Source organism: Cervus elaphus, chromosome 9 (assembly GCF_910594005.1).
Source record: "Cervus elaphus chromosome 9, mCerEla1.1, whole genome shotgun sequence".
Classification (NCBI taxonomy): Eukaryota; Metazoa; Chordata; class Mammalia; order Artiodactyla; family Cervidae; genus Cervus; species Cervus elaphus.
In genome coordinates, this window is record NC_057823.1 from 8,922,138 (window position 1) to 8,942,856 (window position 20,719).

The 20,719-nt window shown below is 59.5% G+C and overlaps 2 protein-coding genes across 17 annotated transcripts in view; both read right to left on the minus strand.

The window, feature by feature from the left end:
* Nucleotides 1-261: 261 nt before the first annotated feature.
* Nucleotides 262-12,941, minus strand: PIK3R2 (phosphoinositide-3-kinase regulatory subunit 2). 2 transcript variants are annotated; one of them, XM_043910931.1, is made up of 16 exons: nucleotides 12,805-12,941; nucleotides 10,249-10,993; nucleotides 7,438-7,530; nucleotides 7,075-7,116; nucleotides 6,836-6,967; nucleotides 6,531-6,744; nucleotides 5,948-6,033; nucleotides 5,691-5,799; nucleotides 5,512-5,610; nucleotides 5,188-5,368; nucleotides 4,958-5,083; nucleotides 3,552-3,694; nucleotides 3,142-3,318; nucleotides 2,129-2,200; nucleotides 1,901-1,957; nucleotides 262-1,457 (listed from the first exon to the last, which is right to left on the minus strand). In XM_043910931.1, exons 2-16 carry the CDS (start codon nucleotides 10,568-10,570, stop codon nucleotides 1,250-1,252), a joined length of 2,061 nt encoding a protein of 686 aa, XP_043766866.1. In that variant the 5' UTR covers nucleotides 10,571-10,993; nucleotides 12,805-12,941; the 3' UTR covers nucleotides 262-1,249. The 2 variants fall into 2 exon arrangements, with proteins under 2 accessions (XP_043766866.1, XP_043766865.1); XM_043910930.1 differs by having other exon boundaries at nucleotides 1,787-1,957.
* A 1,092-nt stretch (nucleotides 12,942-14,033) lies between these two features.
* The window catches only part of MAST3 (microtubule associated serine/threonine kinase 3), a 41,707-nt gene continuing 35,021 nt past the window's right edge, over nucleotides 14,034-20,719 (minus strand). For all 15 annotated transcript variants that reach the window (XM_043910920.1, XM_043910918.1, XM_043910911.1 and 12 more), the window contains 7 exons: nucleotides 20,095-20,339; nucleotides 19,441-19,647; nucleotides 18,722-18,948; nucleotides 18,375-18,497; nucleotides 17,467-17,603; nucleotides 17,126-17,307; nucleotides 14,034-16,108 (listed from right to left, as the gene is read on the minus strand). In XM_043910920.1, coding sequence (XP_043766855.1) covers nucleotides 15,576-16,108; nucleotides 17,126-17,307; nucleotides 17,467-17,603; nucleotides 18,375-18,497; nucleotides 18,722-18,948; nucleotides 19,441-19,647; nucleotides 20,095-20,339 — 1,654 coding nt within the window. In that variant the 3' untranslated portion in view covers nucleotides 14,034-15,575. The remainder of the gene's footprint in view (nucleotides 16,109-17,125; nucleotides 17,308-17,466; nucleotides 17,604-18,374; nucleotides 18,498-18,721; nucleotides 18,949-19,440; nucleotides 19,648-20,094; nucleotides 20,340-20,719) is intronic.

The following is a 20,719-nucleotide window of genomic DNA, read 5'->3' on the forward strand; positions in this document are numbered from 1 at the left end:
GGGTGGCGATTTTCTGGGGCCAGGGATGGTGGCTGAGTGTCAGAAGTCAAAATCAAACGCCATGGTCAAACCTGGCGTCCCTGCAGCAGAGGTTGGGGTATGAGCCTCTGCTGGGTAACCTCAGGCAGGTCTCTAAATTTCTCTGGATGTGAGCAATCTAAACTGCGATGGGGAGGGAGCTGGGGGAGGAGGCAGGGGTTGGCAGCCTTTATTTGGCAGCCCAGAGCTAAAGAAGCCTGTCACTGAAAACAGAAGCATCCATCGAGTTCAATGTTTTATATCCGTATCAGTATCAACGTACCATACAAAACCCGCCTGCCAGCCTAGCCAGACAGGCAGGAAAAGGGGGGGTGGGGTCCGTGGGTGGCATAGAAAATCAGGGCTCTTGTCCCAAAAGAGGAGAGAAAAGAGGGCTTTAGGTATACTTAAGGAAAAATAAAATCAGAGCCCAACATGATGGAGAAGAAGCCTTGAGTCTGTGTTGACTAGGGTGCTGTGGGCAGCGTTATGTGCTGGCTGCCCCAGAGGTGCTGGTGGCCTCAGTTCCTGGGAGGCCTGGGGTCAGCCTGTGAGTTTATTTTTAATTACTTTCTTTTTCAGGGGTACTTCTTGGCAGCAGCCCCATGGTGGGGACAACCCAGGGCCGGGTTTCACTTCAGGGTCTGAAGGGGAAGTTGGGGTCTATGGGGCAGGTCCCGCCTGGCCCCAGACGTCACGGCTGAGGTTTTTGGAAGTGGCCAAGCGAAGTTCCTTCCTGCCCTGACCCCAGGTCTATGGCTTAAAAATCGGGGCACCTGGCGGGGGCCACGCAGCCCAGGGGCCTCTGTAAACACGGCAGGTGCAGCCAGCTGGGGCTCTGGGGACCCCCAGAGGCCGGTGGGGGACAGGGCACAAGGCTGTGGGTGCCAGAGCCGTTGGAGGGCAGTGATTGTGGGGGCAGGGGGTGTGGAGGTGGGGAGGCGGGACCCCCAGCACGGATACACAGAGACGGGGAGGGGGAGAGAGAGCGAGGACGGACAGATGGAGCCAGAAAGAGACAGTGACGGGGAGACAGAAAGATGGAGAGAGAGGCAGACCCAGAGGAAGACAGAGACAGCACTGCAGAAAGAGAGAAACAGATACACCTGGAGAGATTCACAAAGGAGAGAGACGGATCAGAAAGACAGACTCGGACACGGTGCCAGCCCAGCCTCCGGCCGGGTGGCGTGGGGCGCGGCTCCGCTCCGGCCCCGGCGCTCCTGCTCCGCACTCAGCGCGCCGCGGGCGGCGGCCCAGGGCCGGGGGCGCGCACGGGATGAGCGAGCGTGACGGTGAGCGCGTCGTTGTGCTGCACCAGGGAGGCATGCTGGTAGTGCAGCACCAGCTCCTTCAGGGACCCGTACAGGTTGTAGGGCTCCGCGAAGCCGAAGCCCGTGGCCGTGCGGTAGATGACGCAGTGCTTCGTATCGCCGTCCACCCTGCGGGGCCGGGCCACAGGCTGGGTCAGAAGGGCTCCCGCCCTTGCAGGCTTTCCCAACTTCGCCCCAGGCTCCTCTCAGGGGACCCCGCCTGGAGCCCCTACTTCCCCATCTCCTGGGTGCTGGCTGCCGTCCTGGCCCCGGCCTTACCGTCTCCTGCTTTGATCCGGCCCCAGCTTCCTCCCCTGTCCCCGAGAACCCAGGGCTTCTCCCTGGCTGTCTCCCAAGGCCGAACATACAGGTGGTGCTCAATGAGAGCCCTCAGAAGGAATGGGTAGATTCCCCCTCCCAACACTCAGCCGTTCTCGGTTCCCTGGCCAGGCACTCACACCACAGAACAGGCGTAGCAACCCCGCTGGCTGCTCTCACGGATGAGGAAGGTACCGTCCCGCTTGCCACTCAGCATTTCCTCAGCTTGGGTGCGGTTGATCTTGCCTACATACCATGTGCGTTCCTCGTGGTGGGGGAGGTCATCCTCGTCCTCCATCAGTGAGTACTGGCTGTGGGGGAGGCAGGGAGGAGCCCTGGTCACTTACTCACCAGCCTCCAAGGCCCCCGTCACCTGACAACGCTCCTTCCCTGGTGAACTCCTACTCACCCTGCAAAACCCACACAAAACGGCCCCTCCTCTAAGAACACCCCTCCACCCCCGGCCCGAAGCGGTCACTCACTCCTCAGTCTCGTTCTTGATCCCCAACCATTCGTTGATTTTCTTCTGCCGGGCACCTTTCTGAGTGAGCCACCTGGAGGGAAGAGGAAAAGGTGGGCTCCTGCTGCTTGGCTGGAAGGGGAACAGACGCTGCAGCGTAGGAAAGGCAAGCCCTCCGTGGTCCTGGGCAGCCAGGCTGGAGGAAACGGCTGACCAGAGTAGGTTCTGGGTGCAGTACCCCCGGCTGCCACAAGGGGTCAGCCTCGGCCAGGGCAAGGACAGCTTCAACCCAGGTGGACTCCCCAGGCTCTGCCAGGGGACCACCCCACCCATTTATGTCTGTTCACTTTTTGAGACCCCAGACTGCCAGGGTACAAGGTGTTATCAGCATCGCAGGCTCAGTCCAGGGGGCTGCACACTAGTGTGCCTTTGCACACGGCAGCTGTCTGTTCTGAACCTCAGTTTCCCCCACCTGCAAAAGGGAAAGGACGGTATTTCAGAGGACCAAGTGAGCTAATGAATGCACGGTGCTCAGCACACACGAGGTGCACGTAAGCGTCAGAGGCCCAGGTGGGAGGGGGAAGCCTCCGTAGGTCAGCAGGCAGAAGCGGGACCTTGGGCTCAGGCTGGGCACTACATGCCGGGTCACGGAGTTGGCATTCATGGAGTGGATCCTGGCGGGGGCTCCCTGTGACTCAGCCGTGTAACAGCAATGCTCCCGTCCCACAGCTGAGGCTGAATGAAGCTGCTGCTCGGGAGCCCTTTTTTTGGCAGCACCAGGCTTAGTTCCTCGACCAGGGATCAAACCCGTGCCCCCTGCCATGGAAGCACAGGGTCTTAACCACTGGATCACCAGGGTAGTCCAAGAGCCCTTCTGAGCGGGCCAGGAGGGGCCTGATCGAGAGGGAAGGGGGCTGGTGGACAGATGAGGGGGTAGGGAGATAGATGGGATTACATGCAAAGGTCACCGCTCCAGAGGCCCCCGAATTAACAGGGCAGGGGGCCCCACAGGCACGCGCAGAGCCGGGCACTCACACCAGGTACTGGTCTCGGATCTTGCGCAGCTGCATGAGGTCTGGCTTGAGGCTGTTCATGCGCTTGTCGATCTCCCGGTTGTCAGAGGCCTGTGCCCGCAGCTCCTGCTCCAGCTTTGTGCGGCTCTCATGGATCTCGGCAATGCGGGACTTGAGCCGCTCTGAGTTTAGCAGGATCCTGTGGGGGGAGTGGCTCAGAGGCCTCAGACTGGCTCCCAGTCTCTAGGCCTCTGGACAGGCTGCTTCCCTTAGTTCTCTTTCTGGCAAACTCCTATTCATCCTTCAAAGTCCATTTCAACTGACCCTCTCTGCCCCCTGGAACCCAGGCTGCCCACTCTGTTTCCTTTCTTTCCCCAGTTGTGCTGTGTTGGACCAGGGTGCGGTAGGGCAGAGAAGAGGAACTGGACTCACCTCTGCATTTCTTTCTCATTGCCCTCACGTCGGAAGCGCTCCAGATATTCCTTGCTGCACTTCTCCTGCGTCTGGCCCTGCTCTTCAAAGATCTTGATGGTCTCATTGAAGGCTTCGATGGCTGTGCGCTTCATCTGCAGTTCCTGGAAGAGGGGGTAAGTCTGAGCACCTCCTGGGACTCCCGGCAAGTCCCTCATGAGAGGTAAAGGCAGATCCCAACTCTGATATGGAGGCATTGCTCAAGCTGGTCCCTCCACCAGGTGCACTGTTCCTCCAGCTCCAGCTGCACCAAACGAACTCCTATTCAGACTTCAAAGCCCACATACCCCAACCCACTCTTCTTTTAGATTCTCCTTTGGGCATCTTACAAAACAATGGGGTGCGTGAGCACTGCTGAGAATTAATGATAAATCTGGTTGCTACAATTTGTGTGGCTCCTTCTCAGGGTAGATGCTGCGCCAAGCCCCTTTCATGCATCCTCTCATCAAACCTCCCAACAGCCTATGTAAAGTCAGAATTGTTAATGGGGAAACTGAGGCTCAGGAGGCCTAAGCCATTTCCAAGGTCATGATGCTCCTAACTGATCCCAGACAGTTGTCCTGTCCACTCAGAACCTCAGGTGACCCATCTCTAGAAAGGAGACAAGAGAGATTGCTCAGAGACTACAGGGGAGACAGAGAAACTCCCTGATGGAGATGGGATTTCAGTCTGAATAAGTCGCATCTCAACTTACCAAAGAAGTTTAACATAGTCCTGGAGTGATAAAACCTTTCCCCACTTGCCGGTCTTTAAAAGATACTGCTCTTTTCCATGACCTCCTGACCCTCTGTCTTAGGCAACTCTTGGTGAGGTGGTTAACCACCATTTTGATAACATCCAGGTTGAAGGGGATGGGGAAGGAAAGGAACTGAAACTCATGGTTCCAGTTTCCAGGTGGGGAGACTGACCCAGAGACTCAACCAAGACTTCTCCTGTGGCTGAGCCACTCGCGAGGCTGCGTGGTACCTCCTCATCTGTGTTTTTGTTTGTTTTTTTAGAATCACATATATTGATTTCTGGGCTTCCCTCATAGCTCAGTTGGTAAAGAATCTGTCTGCAATGCAGGAGTCACAGATTCAATTCCTGGGTCAGGAAGATCTTCTGGAGAAGGAAATGGCAACCCATTCCAGTATTCTTGCCTGAAGAATCCCATGGACAGAGGAGCCTGGCAGGCTATACAGTCCATGGGATCACAAGAGTCGGACACGACTTTGCAACTAAACCACCACCGTGTTGATTTCTATGTTTTCATGGCAGTGCCTGGTGCTAAGAGCCTGCTCTGTGACCTAGAAGTGGACGTCTGGCACTGTGACCTTAGCACTGCCCTCCGTGCCTAGGCCTCCTTGGGGCGTGTTTGCCCGTGGTACCTGGGAGGTGCGCGTATACTCCTCATAGAGTTGGTCATACTCGCGGCTCTTGTCCTGGTACTGCTGGTGGTAGACCTTGAGCTGGGCACCCACCGCCTCCACGCTATCCTCCTTGACGATCTGGTCCTGGGAATACCCGGGGCCGTCAGGCAAGCTACCTGGGAAACTGAGGCCCAGTGCCAGCCGGGCACCACCAACCCCCACCCCTAGCGCCCACCCCAGCCCCCGACCTGTTGGTACTTGGACACTGGGTAGAGAAGCCGTGTGTCCAGCTTGGCGTTGTACTGGGCCAGGGACTCATGGCGGTAGTGGGTGATGAGGTCCACGACGGAGCAGAAGGTGAGCGGCTCTGAGAAGCCATAGTGCCCGTCTCGGTGGAAGACCTTGATCAGCTTATTGTTTCCGCCTTTCCTAGGGGTGGGTGAGAGAGGGTGTCAGTGCCCAGCAGCAGATCCAATATGTGTCCCACTGCCTGTGCGACCCCCAGTCCTCTGACCTGAGTGTCCTCCCTCCCACCCCTCACCCCTGGTCTCCCTGAAGGGACAGGCCCCCACCTGAGGGTCAGCGTGTACTCTCCCTGGATCTTGCTGGAGGCATCTCGAACCAGGAAGGTGCCATCAGGTGTGTCCCGCAGTTTTTCGTTTACCTCCTCCCTGTGGAGACAGCCGGGATGGGGGTGGCCCACTGGGAGACCCGGCCCCTGGGGTTCTGTGGCCCTGCCAAACAGTCCTACCTGGAGATGTCACCCCAGTACCACTCGGCATCCTGCAGGGAGGGTGGGCTGCCCCCATTGGCCAGGCCTGTGGGGGCTGGCTTTGTCTTGGGGGGTTTTGGTGGCAGTGCTGGGGGACAGGAAAACAAATACGCATTGAGCACCAACTGTATACCAGGGTGAGCTCCCCTGTCAACCGAGCCTGCTGATACTGGCAGGGCCCCAAGTCGGCATTCTCATCCCCAACAATAAGAGCTAATCCAAGGGGGTGGGGTCACCTGGGGGGGCCACCTCCTGCTCCTCCAGATGTTCCTGAAGCAGCTTCTCCACCAGCAGCGCGGGAAAGTCGGGGGTGGGCTCGGTCCTGGGGGGAGGGGAGTGTGGTGAATGCTGGTGTGCACAGGGCCTGGTGTGTGCTTGCACACCTGGCAGGGGGTACGTGTAAAAGCACGCGAGTGGGAGAAGAGTAAATGCTGCGGGCAGGCATGGGAGACCCACCACTGTTTCTGTATATGCAGCAAGCGATGGGTAAGTGCTCATACAACAAACACCAGGAGTCCAGCACGTGCGGTGGGGACGCAGAGAGGTACAGACACAATCCACTTGACTGCTCTCTGGTCCAAGCCCCTTTGCCTTGTCCCAAGCCCTGATGGAGTCTTCTTGGAGCTCAAGTCTCACCCCCAGTTATCTTTCCTAGCCCGCCCATCACGACAGCTCTGGCCTCTTCCCCATGGGGCCCTCATCCACACTCCCCTCTCCTTTCTAGACCCCACCCTGGCTACGTCTCCAGCCACACCTTCCTTTGGAGCCCCACCCCTTTCTGCTCCGACTCAGCCCCGCCCCCCAGCATCGGCCTCTCACCCGTCGGGCGCGCCCCCTGGCGGCGGAGAGGGCGGCGGCGGCGCGCGCAGCAGCAGCGGCCCGAAGGTGGCGCCCAGGGCACGGACCGCGGGGCCCGGGGCTGGGGCGCGCCCGGCCACCCGGCCCAGGTGCTGGAGCAGGAAGCGCAGCGTGAGCGCATGGTGCAGTGGCAGCGTCGGGGGCTCCAGCGCCGGCCCCACGGGCCCCGCAGCCTCTGCGGACAGATGGCCAGGGGGAGGGTGAGCCAGGGCCTGCGCCCGCCTGCCCCAATGCCTTCCCCAGCCCGGGCTTCCCGCCAGATTTACCCCGCAGGGCTCGGTGTGCCTCGGCCGCGGCCTCGGGTGTCACGAGGGGCGCCGGCAGCGCCAGCAGGAAGCCTTTCACAGCATCTGACAGGGCTGCTGCATCCCACTGCTCCACATCACTCAGGGACCAGTCTGCAGGTGCAAGGGGAATACCTCGGTCCAAGGCGGGCGCAGAGAGGGGACACATCCGTCCAGGGCAGGCTCCTTTCCCACTCTCACCCACTGAAGCTTGCCCTCACCTGTGCGCACGGCGGGTGGCTCAGGCCTGTAGCTGTCCAGCCCTGGGAGGAAGGGATGGGGTAGGTCAGGGCCACCCTAGGTGCCAAGGCCAGCTCTTAAATGCTGCCTCCACCCCATGTGGGGTCTGGGGTGGCTACTCAACCTCCCAGAGGTAAGGGAGGGAAATGGTAGCAGGGGCATGGCACATGCTATGAAGGGGTCCACGTCCCCTAGGGAGTTACTCCTTCCCCAACTCAACATGGAGACCCAGAGCATCCAGACTCAGCCTCTCCATGCAACCTGAGCCCAGGGAAGAGGAGGAGTTGCCCATCCCCAGAGGTAAGCAAGCAGAATCCAGGGGCTGCAGCCAGGTCAAGGCTCACCTGTCCGTTCAATGGCCTCCACCAGCTTCACCAGGATAGGGGGAGCCACATCAGGGGGGGAGAACTGCTCGGGCAGGTCAGGGAGTGTAAGGCCTGGCAGGAGGGGACACAGTGTTGGCAGGGTCCCTAGAAGGACCCCAGCCCCATCTTTGCCTGCTGCATCTCAGCCCAAGGGCCTGGCATCTGGACCACCACCCTGGGGGAGACAGAAGGCCCAGCTGGTGGAGCTGGGAGGGCTGAGTTGGTGGGAAACAATGTTCTGGGTTAAAATATCAGTTCACACAACTTCAGACATGAGGTGGAGTGGGTTGACCAGTGTCAACCAAATGGGATGTCCACTTCCTAATCTCTCAGGTATAATTAAGATAAGGGTTTCACAATGAGACCATCTTGGATTAAGGGTCCTAAACACAAGGACTGGTGTCTTTATAAGAGAAGGCCATCTGAAGAGAGAGGCAGAGATTGGGGTGATGTAGCAATAAACCAAGGTATGCCTGGAACCCCTAAAAGCTGGAAGAAGCAAGGAAAGCTGCTCCCTTAAGGTCTCTGGAGAGAGCGCAGTCCTGCCCACACCTTGGTCTTAGACTTCTGGTCTCTAGAACCATGAGAGAACACGCTCCCGTCGTTTGAACTACCACTGGTGTGTAGTAGTTCATCCCAGCAGCCACAGGAACTCATGCGGCAGGGTTAGGACTCTGCCATTGCCTGCTGGGCAACCTCCGGCACAGGACCTACCCTCTCTGTGCCTCAGATCCTGCAACTGAGCAACTGGTCAATGGCATCATCCCTCCTTTCTTAGCGGGAACAACAAAGCAGTTGAAAAGAATAAAAGGAAAATATCTCATGGGGGTCAGGACATCTCATCCCAAGAAAATTTCTCCTTTTTCTAAGTCATTTTGTTTAAAAAAAAAAAATGTCCCCCCTTTTAGAAATGCTCACCCCCTTCCCTATCCCAGCCCCCTCCTGGCCCCACGTCTCACCCCACCCAACCTTTTGTGTTCAGGCGCTCTCTGCCGGCACAGCCACCATTTAATGCAGCTTTGGCCCTTGGCGGGGACGCCCTGGCACACAGCAGGGGCAAGCCAGGGCCTGTGGGGCCTCCCTGAGTGATGGGCCAGGTGGTGCTTGAGCTGCAGAAAGGCCCAGCTGTGTCAAAAATGCAAAAAAAAAAAAAAAAAGAGCAAACAAGGGGAGGTGGGTGACATCCAGCTGGTAAGGGGGCCACAGTTCCGAAACGCCACTCTGAAATTTGCCTGTCTGCAACGCAGGGAGGGAGGTCCCATTAGAATAGGCATCACCCCCCATTTTACAGATGAGAAGCCGAGGTTCAGGAAAAGAGCAACCTCCCCTAGATGCACAGGCCGGCGGGGGCCCCAGTGACACTAAGGCTCAGCACACGGCTCCCCGTGCGGAGCCGCATGGAGGGAAGGCAGGCAGCTACAGCGTGGTGCCTAGTGGTCCTCGGAGGGTCTGGGCTTGAACAAAAGGACCAATGCCCCCCATTTCCAGATGAGGAGACCGAGGCCTGGAGAGGGCTGGCCCTAGCCCATGTCACGTGGCCCTGGGAGATTGGGAGGGCGGAGCTGGGTGGCCGCCTGGGAGTGGGGATGTGTGTGGTGGCTGGACCCAGGCCAAGCAGAGGAGGGAGGCGGCTGTTACCAGGGGGAGAGGCAGACTCTGGCGGGGAGCCCGGATGGGGCCGCCTCCTGCTCCTCCAGGCTGAGGCGGGACGCAGGCACAGGCCCTGGAGACACCAGATGCTGCAAAGCCCAAGCCTGCAGCATGCCACCCCGGCACCCCGGCATCCCACTCCACGCTGTGGGGGCTCTGGGCTGACCCTCTTTGGGCCTCAGAGTCCCTTGGGCACAGACCCGGGCGGGCCATCGGGTGGGGCCGCGGTGCCCCTCAAGGCTTTGGCCTTCACTGGGCGACTCCCTGAGCGAGTGGTCTGACTCGCTGGCACCTTGCTCTCCCCATGTGTACACGGGGCCACGCTGGGCCACCGAGTGTCAAAGCAGACCATGCTGGGTGCTTAGCACTGGTCAGCCTCCTTCCTACAACTTGTGCCTCAGTTTCCCTGCCCAGCATATAGCCCGGCGTGCAGTCACAGCGTGTGTTCAGTGCCCTGGTTCTCCACTCCCAGCATGCTCTTTGGAGTGAGGGGTGGCCGAGGGTCTCTGAAAGGGATGGCGCATCCTCACATGCCACTGTGCCTCGACTGAGTAGCCCACCTTTGGGCTGTTTGGCTCCCATCATTCTGGAAATCAGAAAACCAGGGTTACAACAAAGGGGGGGGGGCGGGTTTCTCAAGGGATTCCGTCTGCAAACCACAAAATGAAGTTACATTGAGCCTCTGAATCTTACTGGACACTCCCTATTGTCTTAAAAATCAATCCATGAAATCCAACCCGGCCCCTTCCTCACTCTGCTCCACTTGTCAGGGCTGGTTCCCTGAACCTGCTGTGACATTCCCTCAGGGCCTTTGTCTTTGCTCTGCCTGCTGCCTTCTCCCCCTACTCTCCGAGAGGCTTCTTTCTCTCGGCATCTGTCATCACTTAATCACCTTCTTCACACCTCTTGAACCAGAAGCCCCGTGAGAGCAGGGCGGGGCCAGTGTGTCCGCCTCTGGGTGCCCAGCCACGAACTGCACCCAGCCCTCCCTTGCAGTGTGATTGATACCTGCCAACCAATCAGATAGCCTTATTCCTCCTCTCCGGGGAGATGCACCTCACGGGAAGGAAGAGGAAGCTGAGGGTCTGAGGGCACTCCCGCTTTCCCTCGTCCCTGCCTGGGGCCCAATCTGTTGCTCACCTGGCTCAGGGGGCCCGTCTCGGGGTCTGGCGGGCAGTGGGCGGGGGCCTCGTGGGCGAGGGCCAGGCCGGGCCAGGGCCACAGGCCCCAGGAACTCCACATAGGTGCCAGGGAAGTCGCCGCGTTGCCGGGTACGCTCGTTGAGGCCAGGCATCCAGCCGACGCTCTGCGGGCAGCGCTCGTTGCCCTCGGCCACGCCCAGCGCCTGCAGGGCGGCCCTGCTCACCACCAGCACATCACCCGGAAGCAGCTCCAGGTCCTCCGGCCGCTCCCGGCGGAACGGGTACAACGCACGGTATTGGAAGCCCTCAGGGCCAGCCATGGCTGGCAGGGTGGGGTCTGGATGGTCAGGTGGCTGCTTGGGGCCCCAGTGGCCCCATCAGCCCGAGGTGGGGGGCCGGGAGGGTCCGCGGGGTGGGCTTGGGGACTCAGGCTTCGATTTCCGCCAAGGAGTTACAGGTGACCACTGGGGATGCTCACGCTTTGCTTCCCACCATTATTTCACGACCCTAACAAGGGTCCCTCGTTGCTTGTTCCACCATTCGTCAACTGGTGGGAGGGGGTCGGCAGCCTGATCTCAGGTCACTCAGCTGCTGCGTCCCCCCTCAATCCGTAGGGCGGGGCCAGGTCGCTCACTCCCTCACGTGGGGGGCCATCGGCTCCCGAGGCTGGCGGCTCTTCCAGCTGCGCCAGGCGAGGGGGCCGAGGGCACAGGCTGTCACCATGCTCGGCTCGGGACACCGACCTAGGGGGAGAGGGGCAGGGCAGCATGAGTCGGTTTGAACTCCTGCCACCCTCAACTCAGAGCTGAACCCAAATCCCAGGTTGGAATCCCCTGACTAACTGGGTACCCTTGGGTCAGTCCCTGCACCTCTCTGGGCCTCCGTTTCCCCAGCTGTAAAATGGGTGAATAGCCCTCCCTTGGGGCTGTTGGGGGCAGAGCTCCCAAGAATCTGCCCTGGGCATACTGCAAGTTCAGTAAACAAGCTCTTCTTCGCCGCTGTTAGAGATGGGGAAACTAAGGCTCAGAGTAGGCAGGTCTTTGTTGGACCATTCAATGGGCCAGGAAGCCAGGACTGAAAAGCTCAGAGCTGCCCAGTTTCACAAGGCCAAGGATGCATCCATCCTAAATGGCCAGTTAAACCCTGAATGCTCAGGGCGTAATGTGCAGGGTGTAATGGGTGATGATGCTCAGTGTGCTGTGGAGCCCTGAGCAGGGGCTGGGATGGCTGAGCACAGTAAGAGGCAGTAGGGGGCCAAAAGGGATAGGGAATGAAGTCCAAGCAGATGTCATAATCTGTGAGTCCAAGCAAATGGATCTCTGATCTCTGCAGGGGGAGGAGAGAACGGGGCAGGGGCGTCCCTGACATGTCTCAGCTTCAGGCCCACAGTAGGTACTTAAAACAGAAGAGGGTTGGTGGGAGGCCAAGAGGACCTTAGCCCCAGAATAGACATGGAGCTGGGAAAGGGTAGAAGGAAGGAGGGCACGGCAGCTGCCAAGGGGGTGGCTGCTCTATGCAGGGGCAATGATCACCCCCAAGGATCACCAATCTCGCGAGACACAGCCCAGCACAGACACATTCTCAATCATGGCCCTGCAGGCTGGATCTTCCTGAGAGACTTGGGGTGGGGTGGGGTGGGGGGACGGAGCTTTTCCAAAAGGCGGGTCCTCACAGAGGACAGGAGGGACACTGGTCAGAAGGACTAATACAGGCAAAGGCTTGACAGCAAGAAATGCTTGTCAAGAGTTCAGGGTGGCCTTAAGAAAGCCACAGGCCATGCAGGGCCTTGGGTGCCAGGTAGAGGATCAGGCTTTATCCGTTGACCACGGGGAACCGCAAGAGGTGTCCAAGTACTGGGCACAAGCTCCACATTACAGGACGCCCCAACTTGTCCGCTCCCTGGCCCCTGGGCCCCCATTCTACAGGTGGGGAAACTGAGGCCCAGCGACAGAGACGTCCAGAAAACCACCTGAATCCGCCTGCCTGCCCGCCTCCGCGCCCCGCCGTGCACACGTTTGCACACGCCCCGGTGTGAGCGCCTGGGAACCAGCGCTCCCCGAATCCAAGAGGCGGGGTGGAGGGGCCAGGCCTGGCTGGGGGCTTGGCGGGGGACGCAGGGCCTGCGCGCTCACGCGTGTGCAGACGCGCACTCGGGCCTGTGTGGACCCCGAAGCCCAGCTCGGGGGCTGGAAGCGCAGTCTACCCTCCACCGTCTTGCACCCCACCACCCCACTATGCCCCACACAATGCCTGGGCGCCCCCTCTTTACTGCTCGACGCCCCACTCCCGGCAGGGCCTCCCTCAATTCAGGGCCGCGGCTCCAACCCCTTATTTCTGCCTACAGTTCGCTGTTCCACCCTCATCTTCCAGGGCAGGCTGCACCAGAGCCAGGTCGAGCCCGAGGCCTCCCGCTCCCTGCGGCCCCCAGTTCCCGCGGGGCCCGATGCAGCCCTGCTCGCGTTCCGGCTTCCACCGCGGCCCCACACTCTGCCTGGGCGCCCCGCATCTGAGCGCACCCCCAACCTGGCCTGCCACGCGGACAGCTCGCACTTACCTGGTCGTGGCCGCCACCGCTGCCGCCGCGGCCACCGTCACGCCGAACCGAGCCAGACCCGTGGCTTCACCGCGGCCGCCGTCGCCGCAGCCGCGGGATCCCCGCCTCCGCCGCTGCCGCCGCGGTTCCGAATGGTCGGGCCCGCCCCCCGGCGGAAACGGCCGAGTGCATTCGGGTCGGGCGGGTGAACTGGAGCCGAGGTTGGGCTAGAGGACGCCCGAGTGCTTCCGGGAAGAGCCGAACGTACTCCCGCGGGACTGGAGGTTAACGTTGGAGGAACGTGCCCCGAGACAGCCGATCATTTCCGGAAACAGCCGAGCACATTCGGGTCAGATGAGTCAGTCGGAGGCTGGACTCGGCTAAGCTCGGCTGTACTGAGATGCCCGAGATTCCGGAAAAGGCCGAACGCTCTCCAGCCGGACCCGCAAAACAGGCTGGGCCCCGAAACTTCGGAAACTTACTGGAAAGAACCAAGTGTGCTTGGCCCCAAATGAGGCCCTGAGAACTTAGATCCAGAGGCGACTACCCAACTTCCGAAAACTGCCGAGGCAGGGACGGCTCCCGAGAGCAAGTGAGGTGGCCCTGAGCTCAAGGAACTGAAGGTGGCATTTAGGGGGCAGGGGCTCGCCACAGAAAGCTGAGCTTTTCAGGAAACAAGCTGAGGGCCGAGAAGGGATCAGGCTTCAAAGCCGGGGTTTCCATGGTAGCCCAGAGCGTCTAGAAACCACTGAACTAACTCAAGGGCGGGGAGAACAACCGGAATGCCGGCCCACAGGCGTACGACTGCTTCCGGAAATAGCCGAAGACACTCGGAAGCAAGGAGCGTGGCCAAAGCTATCCGACCCTTCCGAATACTTTAGAAGTAACCCGAACGCGCTCAGGCTGGGTTCCGACGCGGTGCAGGGAGTTTTAGGGCACAGCCCAAGCGAAGACCAGTATAAAAAGGTCACAAAGATGGTTGGTTTGTTTATTATCACAGCTTCAAGGCCCAGACGGTGTCTGTATGAAGCTTTTAGGGACAGAGCCCATGATAGGTACTCAATCGGGAGAGGGTAGCAGGAGCTCTGGATCAGAGAAGGCATCAAGAAGGATCTCAATGGTGAACTCCCAGCTGCCTTCAAAACCCACTTCGGGCGACTTTGAGCCAAGGGTCTATTTTCATCCCACCCCCACCCCACTCTTCCCTTACCCTCTTCTCGGCCCCTCAGAAATCCAGACATCGGACCTCCTCTTTGTAAATGTGAGCTTTTATTCACTGTCAGCTCCAGGATGGAAGGCGGGAGCAAAAGTCATGCACAGCCTTGATCTAGCTCCAACACCAGACAGTGCTGTGTGGGTGTCTCCGGAAGGAACGCAGAGTGGGCTGCAGAGCCTGCAAAGTGCCCTCATCATGTGGGACACAGCCATCATGTCAGCCATCTCCCAATGAAAATGGAGGCTCTGAGATGCCCGGTGGACCACTCAGCATTTCAGGGGAGAGGGCTGGAGTTGGAGTCTGCTGTATCTGACAACAGATTCTCCACAGCTCCCTTGACAATGCCCAGGACAGGGGCTGGCTGCATGACTCTTACCAGAAAAAGCGTGGGGCATGTCTCCACCCCTTGCCAGGCCTTAGTTATGGGGAGGACAACACTACCTCCAGCCTTCTCAAGGCTGACTGAGGGAGAAGCCACAAGTAAAAGCACTTGGCATACAGTAGGTGCTTAATAAATAGTCATTAGTATTAGTTTTGTAAACACAAGGAAACTGAGGCACAGAGTGGGGAAGCCATTTTCCCAGAGCCAGTGAAGCCAAGATTTCAACTGGGGCCTCACTGCCCCCCAGTTGGATTTTCTTATTCAGATTTCATCCCAGCAAGGCTCTGACATATCGAGGGCACTTCCCAGGGGGTGTTTCAGACACATCATGGTCAAGTTCTCACCCTGGCAGGCATCAGATACAAAAAGCCTTGTGTCCAGGGTGGACATTCTTCCCCTACTGGCACTGCCCTTTGAGGCCTCTGCCTCCCGGGGCACAGTGTCTGCCTGTGAGGTGGATGACTCCTCTGTCTATATTTGGTGAACTTCTACTCATACATCGAAGCCCCAGTTCCCACAACCCCTAAGCCTATAGGACTGGAGGCAGACTCTAGCAAGGCTGGCCGAGAGATGGAGGCCATGATGGTGGGAAGTAGCCTGCAGAATCCAGTCCATCATCAGAACTACTTTGTTTTGTGGTGGAGGGGAATTGTTTACAGACTCTCCAAGTCATCCAAACCTGGCCTGGACTGATAAGCTAGGCTGCATCCCTTCAAATGTATGGGTCTTGAGTCAGGGATGGGATCGAGTAACACACACACACAAAACTTTAAAAGAACAGAAAAACCATAAAACACGAACACGTGTTGACTTGTCCAAAGTGCTTCCTTCTCAGCCCAGGTGGGCAGGGTTTACAAATGGGTCCCAGGTGCCTGGGGCAAGACCCGGGCAGCCGCCTTAAGGCTGGCGACTCAGTCTGACTATCGCTTATAAAAAGTAATAAATTAGTTGCAGGGATTTGCCGCTATTTACAACGCTACCCTAGTCTCCCATTCCTGCCCCTACGGGCCCCTGATTGACCAGCTCCAAAACACGAAGGAGGCACTGTCTAGGCCTTCCGGCAAGAACCGCGATGGCTTCTCTTCTTTCAGGTGTCAAAGGCTGGTGGCTCACTCTCCATCCGGGTGTCAGTTTATGGAAAACACATTCCACAGAAAATGCATTGACTGCCAGGCCAGGGGGAGGCCAGGTAGATTAGTCTCTCCCAGAGGGTCCAGGGGCTCCGGACACAGCCTCAGCGCCCTCCACGGCAATTTGCGGCACCAAGGTGGGTGGCCCAGTGGCTTCTTCCAGTGGCTCGTCAAAGCTCACCTCCTGCACGGCCTCCTGCTTCTTGAAGGAGTCTCGGCGCTCAGACAGATGCAGCCGTCGCATGATCACCAGCTCAGAGTCCGGCCCGCGGCTGCGGCGCCCCAGATCCCCGTCCAGTCGCTCACCTGTACCCAGCTTGTCAGCTGACTGGCCTCGGCGCAGCCTTGGGGATCGGGCAGGCACGGGTGGGTGCCCTGGCAGGGGTGAGGGTGAGCGGGGTGGGGGCGCGGACACAGGTGGGCAGGCCAGCGGGGAGGGCGGGATGCTGCTGGTGGACTTGCGGCGGCCGGCTTTGGGGCGAGGTGGCCCGAGCTTGGCGGCCAGGCCGTGCAGGGAGCTGGGGCGGGTGTGGCCAGCGGCAGCTGGAGATGCAGGGCTGCTGGAGCTTGGGGATATGTTGGGTGGAGACGCTGTGTCTGTGGGTGACAGGGGAGGGTTAGGCCACCAGTCTCAATGTCCCAGCCTTGAGGTGGGGCCCTGGGACTGACTGCAAAGCCCATATCACTTCCAGGCATGTGGTCACCTATCAGGCCTGGTCTTCCCTTTGTTTGCACAGGTTCTGCCTTTGGCTTAGATCTGGTAAACTCCTATTCATTCATCAAAGCCCTAGCACCTTTTCACCTACTTCTTATCTAAATGTTCCACCAAATCATTTGGCCAAAGGTACCTGTCCACTGTCCATCCGTCCATCCCATGAGCCATCCACCCACTGGTTCAGGAAGTTATCCAATAAGGGCCCTGCCTCTGCCTGTACCCACTCTCCACCCCTAGGCCTCAGCCTCAGAGGATGTCTGGTCTAAGGAGGGCAAAGATGGCCCAGATACCCCCAGCCCCTTGAGGTCAGGGTAGGCTAGAGAGATAGCAGTGGGTTCCTCAGAAGGCAGGGCGGGCTTCCTGGGAGAGCAGCTCTGTGGCTCTCCTCTAGGATGCCTTCCTTCTCTGTGGATTGCCCCAGCCTGTCTCTCTCTCCCTCTAGACTGATGTTAACCCAGTGGAAATAGGGGTGTCCATCTCCGGCTGTCTCTCACAGACTGGGGAACCTCAGGGTTGGACGAAGTCACCATCCTTTCCTGCTCTAGAACTATCCTTCCATATCCTCTCTGGCTCACTCTCTGTGGCTCCCTATTCCACACCCCCACCCCCCACCAATTTAAGCCCAGCTCTTTGGCTTGATCCATCCCCCAATCCCCTCTCCCTAGCCTCCCTCTAGCTTTCACATCCCTCTTGTCTAGATCTCCTTTGCTTATGACGTTCCCTTCTGCCGGACACACCCTTCCCTGCCCTCACACCTGCCCGGCCCACCCCAGGCTGCCTTTGAGGCTGTCATTCATCATGTCACTCCATCCTTCCAACTCTGTTCGCCCCCCTCCCTGGGCCAACCACTGCAGCCCTGTGTGGCCTTCTTCCCAGGGTGGTCCTGGGGGTGCACCCACCTGCTGGGGCATCGGGAGCTGGGCTGCGGCAGGGTGTGGTGGGGCTGGGGGACAGGCTGTGGGTGGGAGAGCCTGGGAGGCTTTCGCTGGACGACAGGGACTGGTGGAGGCCGGAGGAGAAGCTGCGGCTGGTGTGCAGCACGGACGACTGTTTTGAGATCTTCTTGAAGAGCGATTTCCGCCTAGGGGTTAGAAACCCAGATTCTTCACAAGTCCCACCCCTGTGGCCAGGACTGCCCAAGCACGCGGTGCATCCCACGTCAGCCCCCCGCGGGGGCCGGCCCCTGCTCACCGGTCCTGCGTCCCGCATCAGCCCCCGCGGGGGCCGGCCCACCGCTCACCGGTCCTGCGTCTCCCGCCGGCGGCTCCGCTTGCTCCTGCGCGCCATGCGGCCCTTGGTCACGTTCTTCCGGGCGGGGCCCACCTTGATGGACGTGTTCTCCAGCGCTGTGGTCCGAAGGGCGATCTTGTTGCCGCTCTGCAGGAAGGATGGCGAAGGGTCGCCAGTGTGCCTCCTAGCCAGTGAGCCCTCCACCCACCTACTCGTCCATCAAAAGCCCTGGATCCTAACCACCCATTTTTCAACTAATGGCCTCCCCACTCACTGGGCCAAAGATGGATGTGTGCCATCTGTCGATCCATCCAGTGAGCCATCGACTCACCCACTGGTCCCAGGAGCTATCCAACCAGTGGCCTGCCTCCTCGCTTGTGGCTCACTCTGGGCCTCAGCCCTTGAGGAGGCCAGAGGCAAATATGGCACAGATACCACCCCCCCCCGCCCAGGGTCAAGTGGGCCAGAGGGAAGGTCAGGAGTGGGGCCCCCAGGGGGCTTCCTGGAGGAGTGGCTATGAGGGGTGATATAAGGGGGCTAAAGAAGGAAGCCGGGACTCTCCTGGCTGTCCAGTGATTAGGACTTGCAATTCCACTGCAGGGGGTGCGGGTGTGATCCCTGTTCAGGGAACTAAGATCCCGCATGCCACTTGGCCAAAAAAACATAAAAAAGAAGAAAGAAAAAGAGAAGGAAGCAGAAGGGAGGAGGAATGCAGGGCCCAAGTGGAATGCTGTGGTTGGAGCGGGAGAACCACACAGAATCTGCAGCTGAGACAAAGGGGAGGGGACGGGGGTTACAGGATCAGGGCAGGGAGATCAGGGTGCTCTGAGGATGGACCAGGGGTGGGGGCTCGGAGCCCCATGGGGAGGCCGGGGCGGGGGGCGGGGGGTGGGAGTGGTGGGGGGGAAAGGGTTGCACCTTCAGCAACAGCTCCACGACATCCATGTGCACCAATCCCAGGACGGACTCCCCGTTGATGTGGGTGATCAGGTCCCCAGCTCGCAGGCCTGCCTCCTGGGCGGGGCTTCCTTCCTCCACACTCTGGGGTGGGGGTAGCGGAAGGGGGTCAGTGGTCCGGGCCCCACAGAGACCCCAGCCCAGCTGAGTCAGCCTTGGGCCCCCAGCAAGCTGATGCTTCCACACTGCCTGGCTTCCCCGCTTTCCCAGACTAACAAACGCAGCTCCGCAAGGGAAGCCCCCGCACCAGGGCAGCGCCGGACTCCAACCAGGTCCGGCTGTCCCCGCCCATCCCAGGGCCAACTCACCCACACCACGTGGTGCACAGTGTAGACGTCACTGTCGCCCATGTAGACGCGGATCGCCCGCAGGTTGAAGCCGTACTTTTTGCCTGAGCTGTGGATGACGATGGGGGGCCGCAGGCTGCCACACACGGGGGAAGGGTCTCGGCTTGGAGAGGAGTCGCGGGACGATGGGTTAGAGGACAGTGAGCGTGGGGACAGGGGGCTCATGAGGGGGCCACCGCTGCCATCATCTGCAGGGACAAGGTTCAGGGAGGGGGGTCACTGCCTTGGGGGGCCCCTTACAAGGCCCCTTCCCCTCCCCCTCCACACTGATCGCTGTTTAATGTTTTTGGTTTTTGACCACACCACGTGGCCTGTAGGATCTTAGTTCCCTGACCTGACCAAGGATGGAACCATGCCCCCTCTAGTGGGAGCACAGAGTCTTAATCACCGGACCATCAGGGAAATTCCCATCCTGATCACTCCGGCAGCTTTGCTGCTGCTGCAATGCCCCCAGACACCTTCTCCCACCCCTTCGAGTCTTGGCACATGCAGTGCCCACTGCCGCGAATGCCAGCCCCTCCCCTGCTGCTTCCCCTCTCCTGGGCTCAGCCCTCAACAGCAGCCCCCACATCACCTGGAAGGACCCCTGCCAGCCGCCTCTGGCCAAAACTGCCTCCACCCTGTGGTTAAAAATGGACGTGGGCAGGCACGCCAAGACAAGGCTGGGCCATGGGTGTTACCTGCTGTGATGATGAGCGACAGGGCGGACACTGAGGCTGACTTGGGCACGCGGCCTCCGCTGGGGGAGGTCTTGGATTTCTCCGGGGCAGAGTCCCTCGGGCTCCCGAGGCGGCGGCCCCGGCCAGCATCCAGGGCCCGTGGCGTGGAGTGTCGTGCACCGGTGCTGTTGCTTCGTAGGCGCGCATGGCTGAGGGCGGCGGTGTCAGCTGTGAGGGACAACAGGGTCGGGGGTTAGTCTGCCCCACTCTCCAGCTTACCATGTGGCCCTTCTGCCCTCAGAAGGCAAAGCCCCTTCCTTCCTGGTCGGCGTGCACACAGTCCAGTCTCCTGGCTGTTACACAGGCCGTTCCCTTTTCTTGCACACCCTTCCTGCACTGCTCTCCCTGGGAAGCTCCATTCTTCAGGTCCCCTCCTTCACAAAGCCTTGCCCTCACTCCAGTTAGATCCCTACTCCCACTCTCAGAGCTCCCCAGTTCAACTCCTCTCTCCTGATCCACTGAAGCTGAGGGTATCATCCCTAGACTGAGGCCTTTGTTAGCCAATGAATGTTCTCTCTGGAGAACTCCTACTCATCCTTCAAAACCCATCTTAAATAGTCCCTCCTGTGGGAAATTTGCCATAAGACTACCCCTCCCATCCTGGATTCTACCTACCAGAAAGGCTGGAGGGCTTGGGTATCACTGGGGTGGCTTCTGGGGGAGCATCGGGCTCCCCCAGAATGAAGACGGGCCTTTTGGGGCCCACAGGACCGGGGCCAGCTCCCTCATCCTCTGATGAGAAGGCAAACTTGGGCATCGTGTCCAGGCTGATGGTGTTCAGGAGAGATGGGCTAGGGCCCCGCTCAGGCTGGGAGGAGGATGAGTGGCAAGATGAACCAGAAGAGGTGCAGGATCTCAGCCTGTAGTAGGGAAAAGCCTGCGTCACACTTGCCAGATGCCCTGACCCCAGAGCACCCAGTCTCCCCTAGTGGCTGCATCTTAACCCTCAGCCTAGAGTCAGAGGTAATCTGTAAAGACAAAGTGAGTGCCCTGTGCCTGCTCCATCCTCTGTGACTGCCCAGAAAACTCCTATTCGTCTTTTAAAACCCAGCTTCCGATGCCCCTCCTCAAGCAGACATTGATCATTCGTGTTGAGTCTGGACCCTGACAGATGAACGAGGCTTCGTGAGCAGGAGCAAAGGGCATTCTGGGCAGAGGAAGCAAGCAAAAGCCGACCAGCGTGATGGTGCGTGGCTGCCTTGACCTGCAGTGCGGTTAGGAACGCAAATCCACAGGGAGT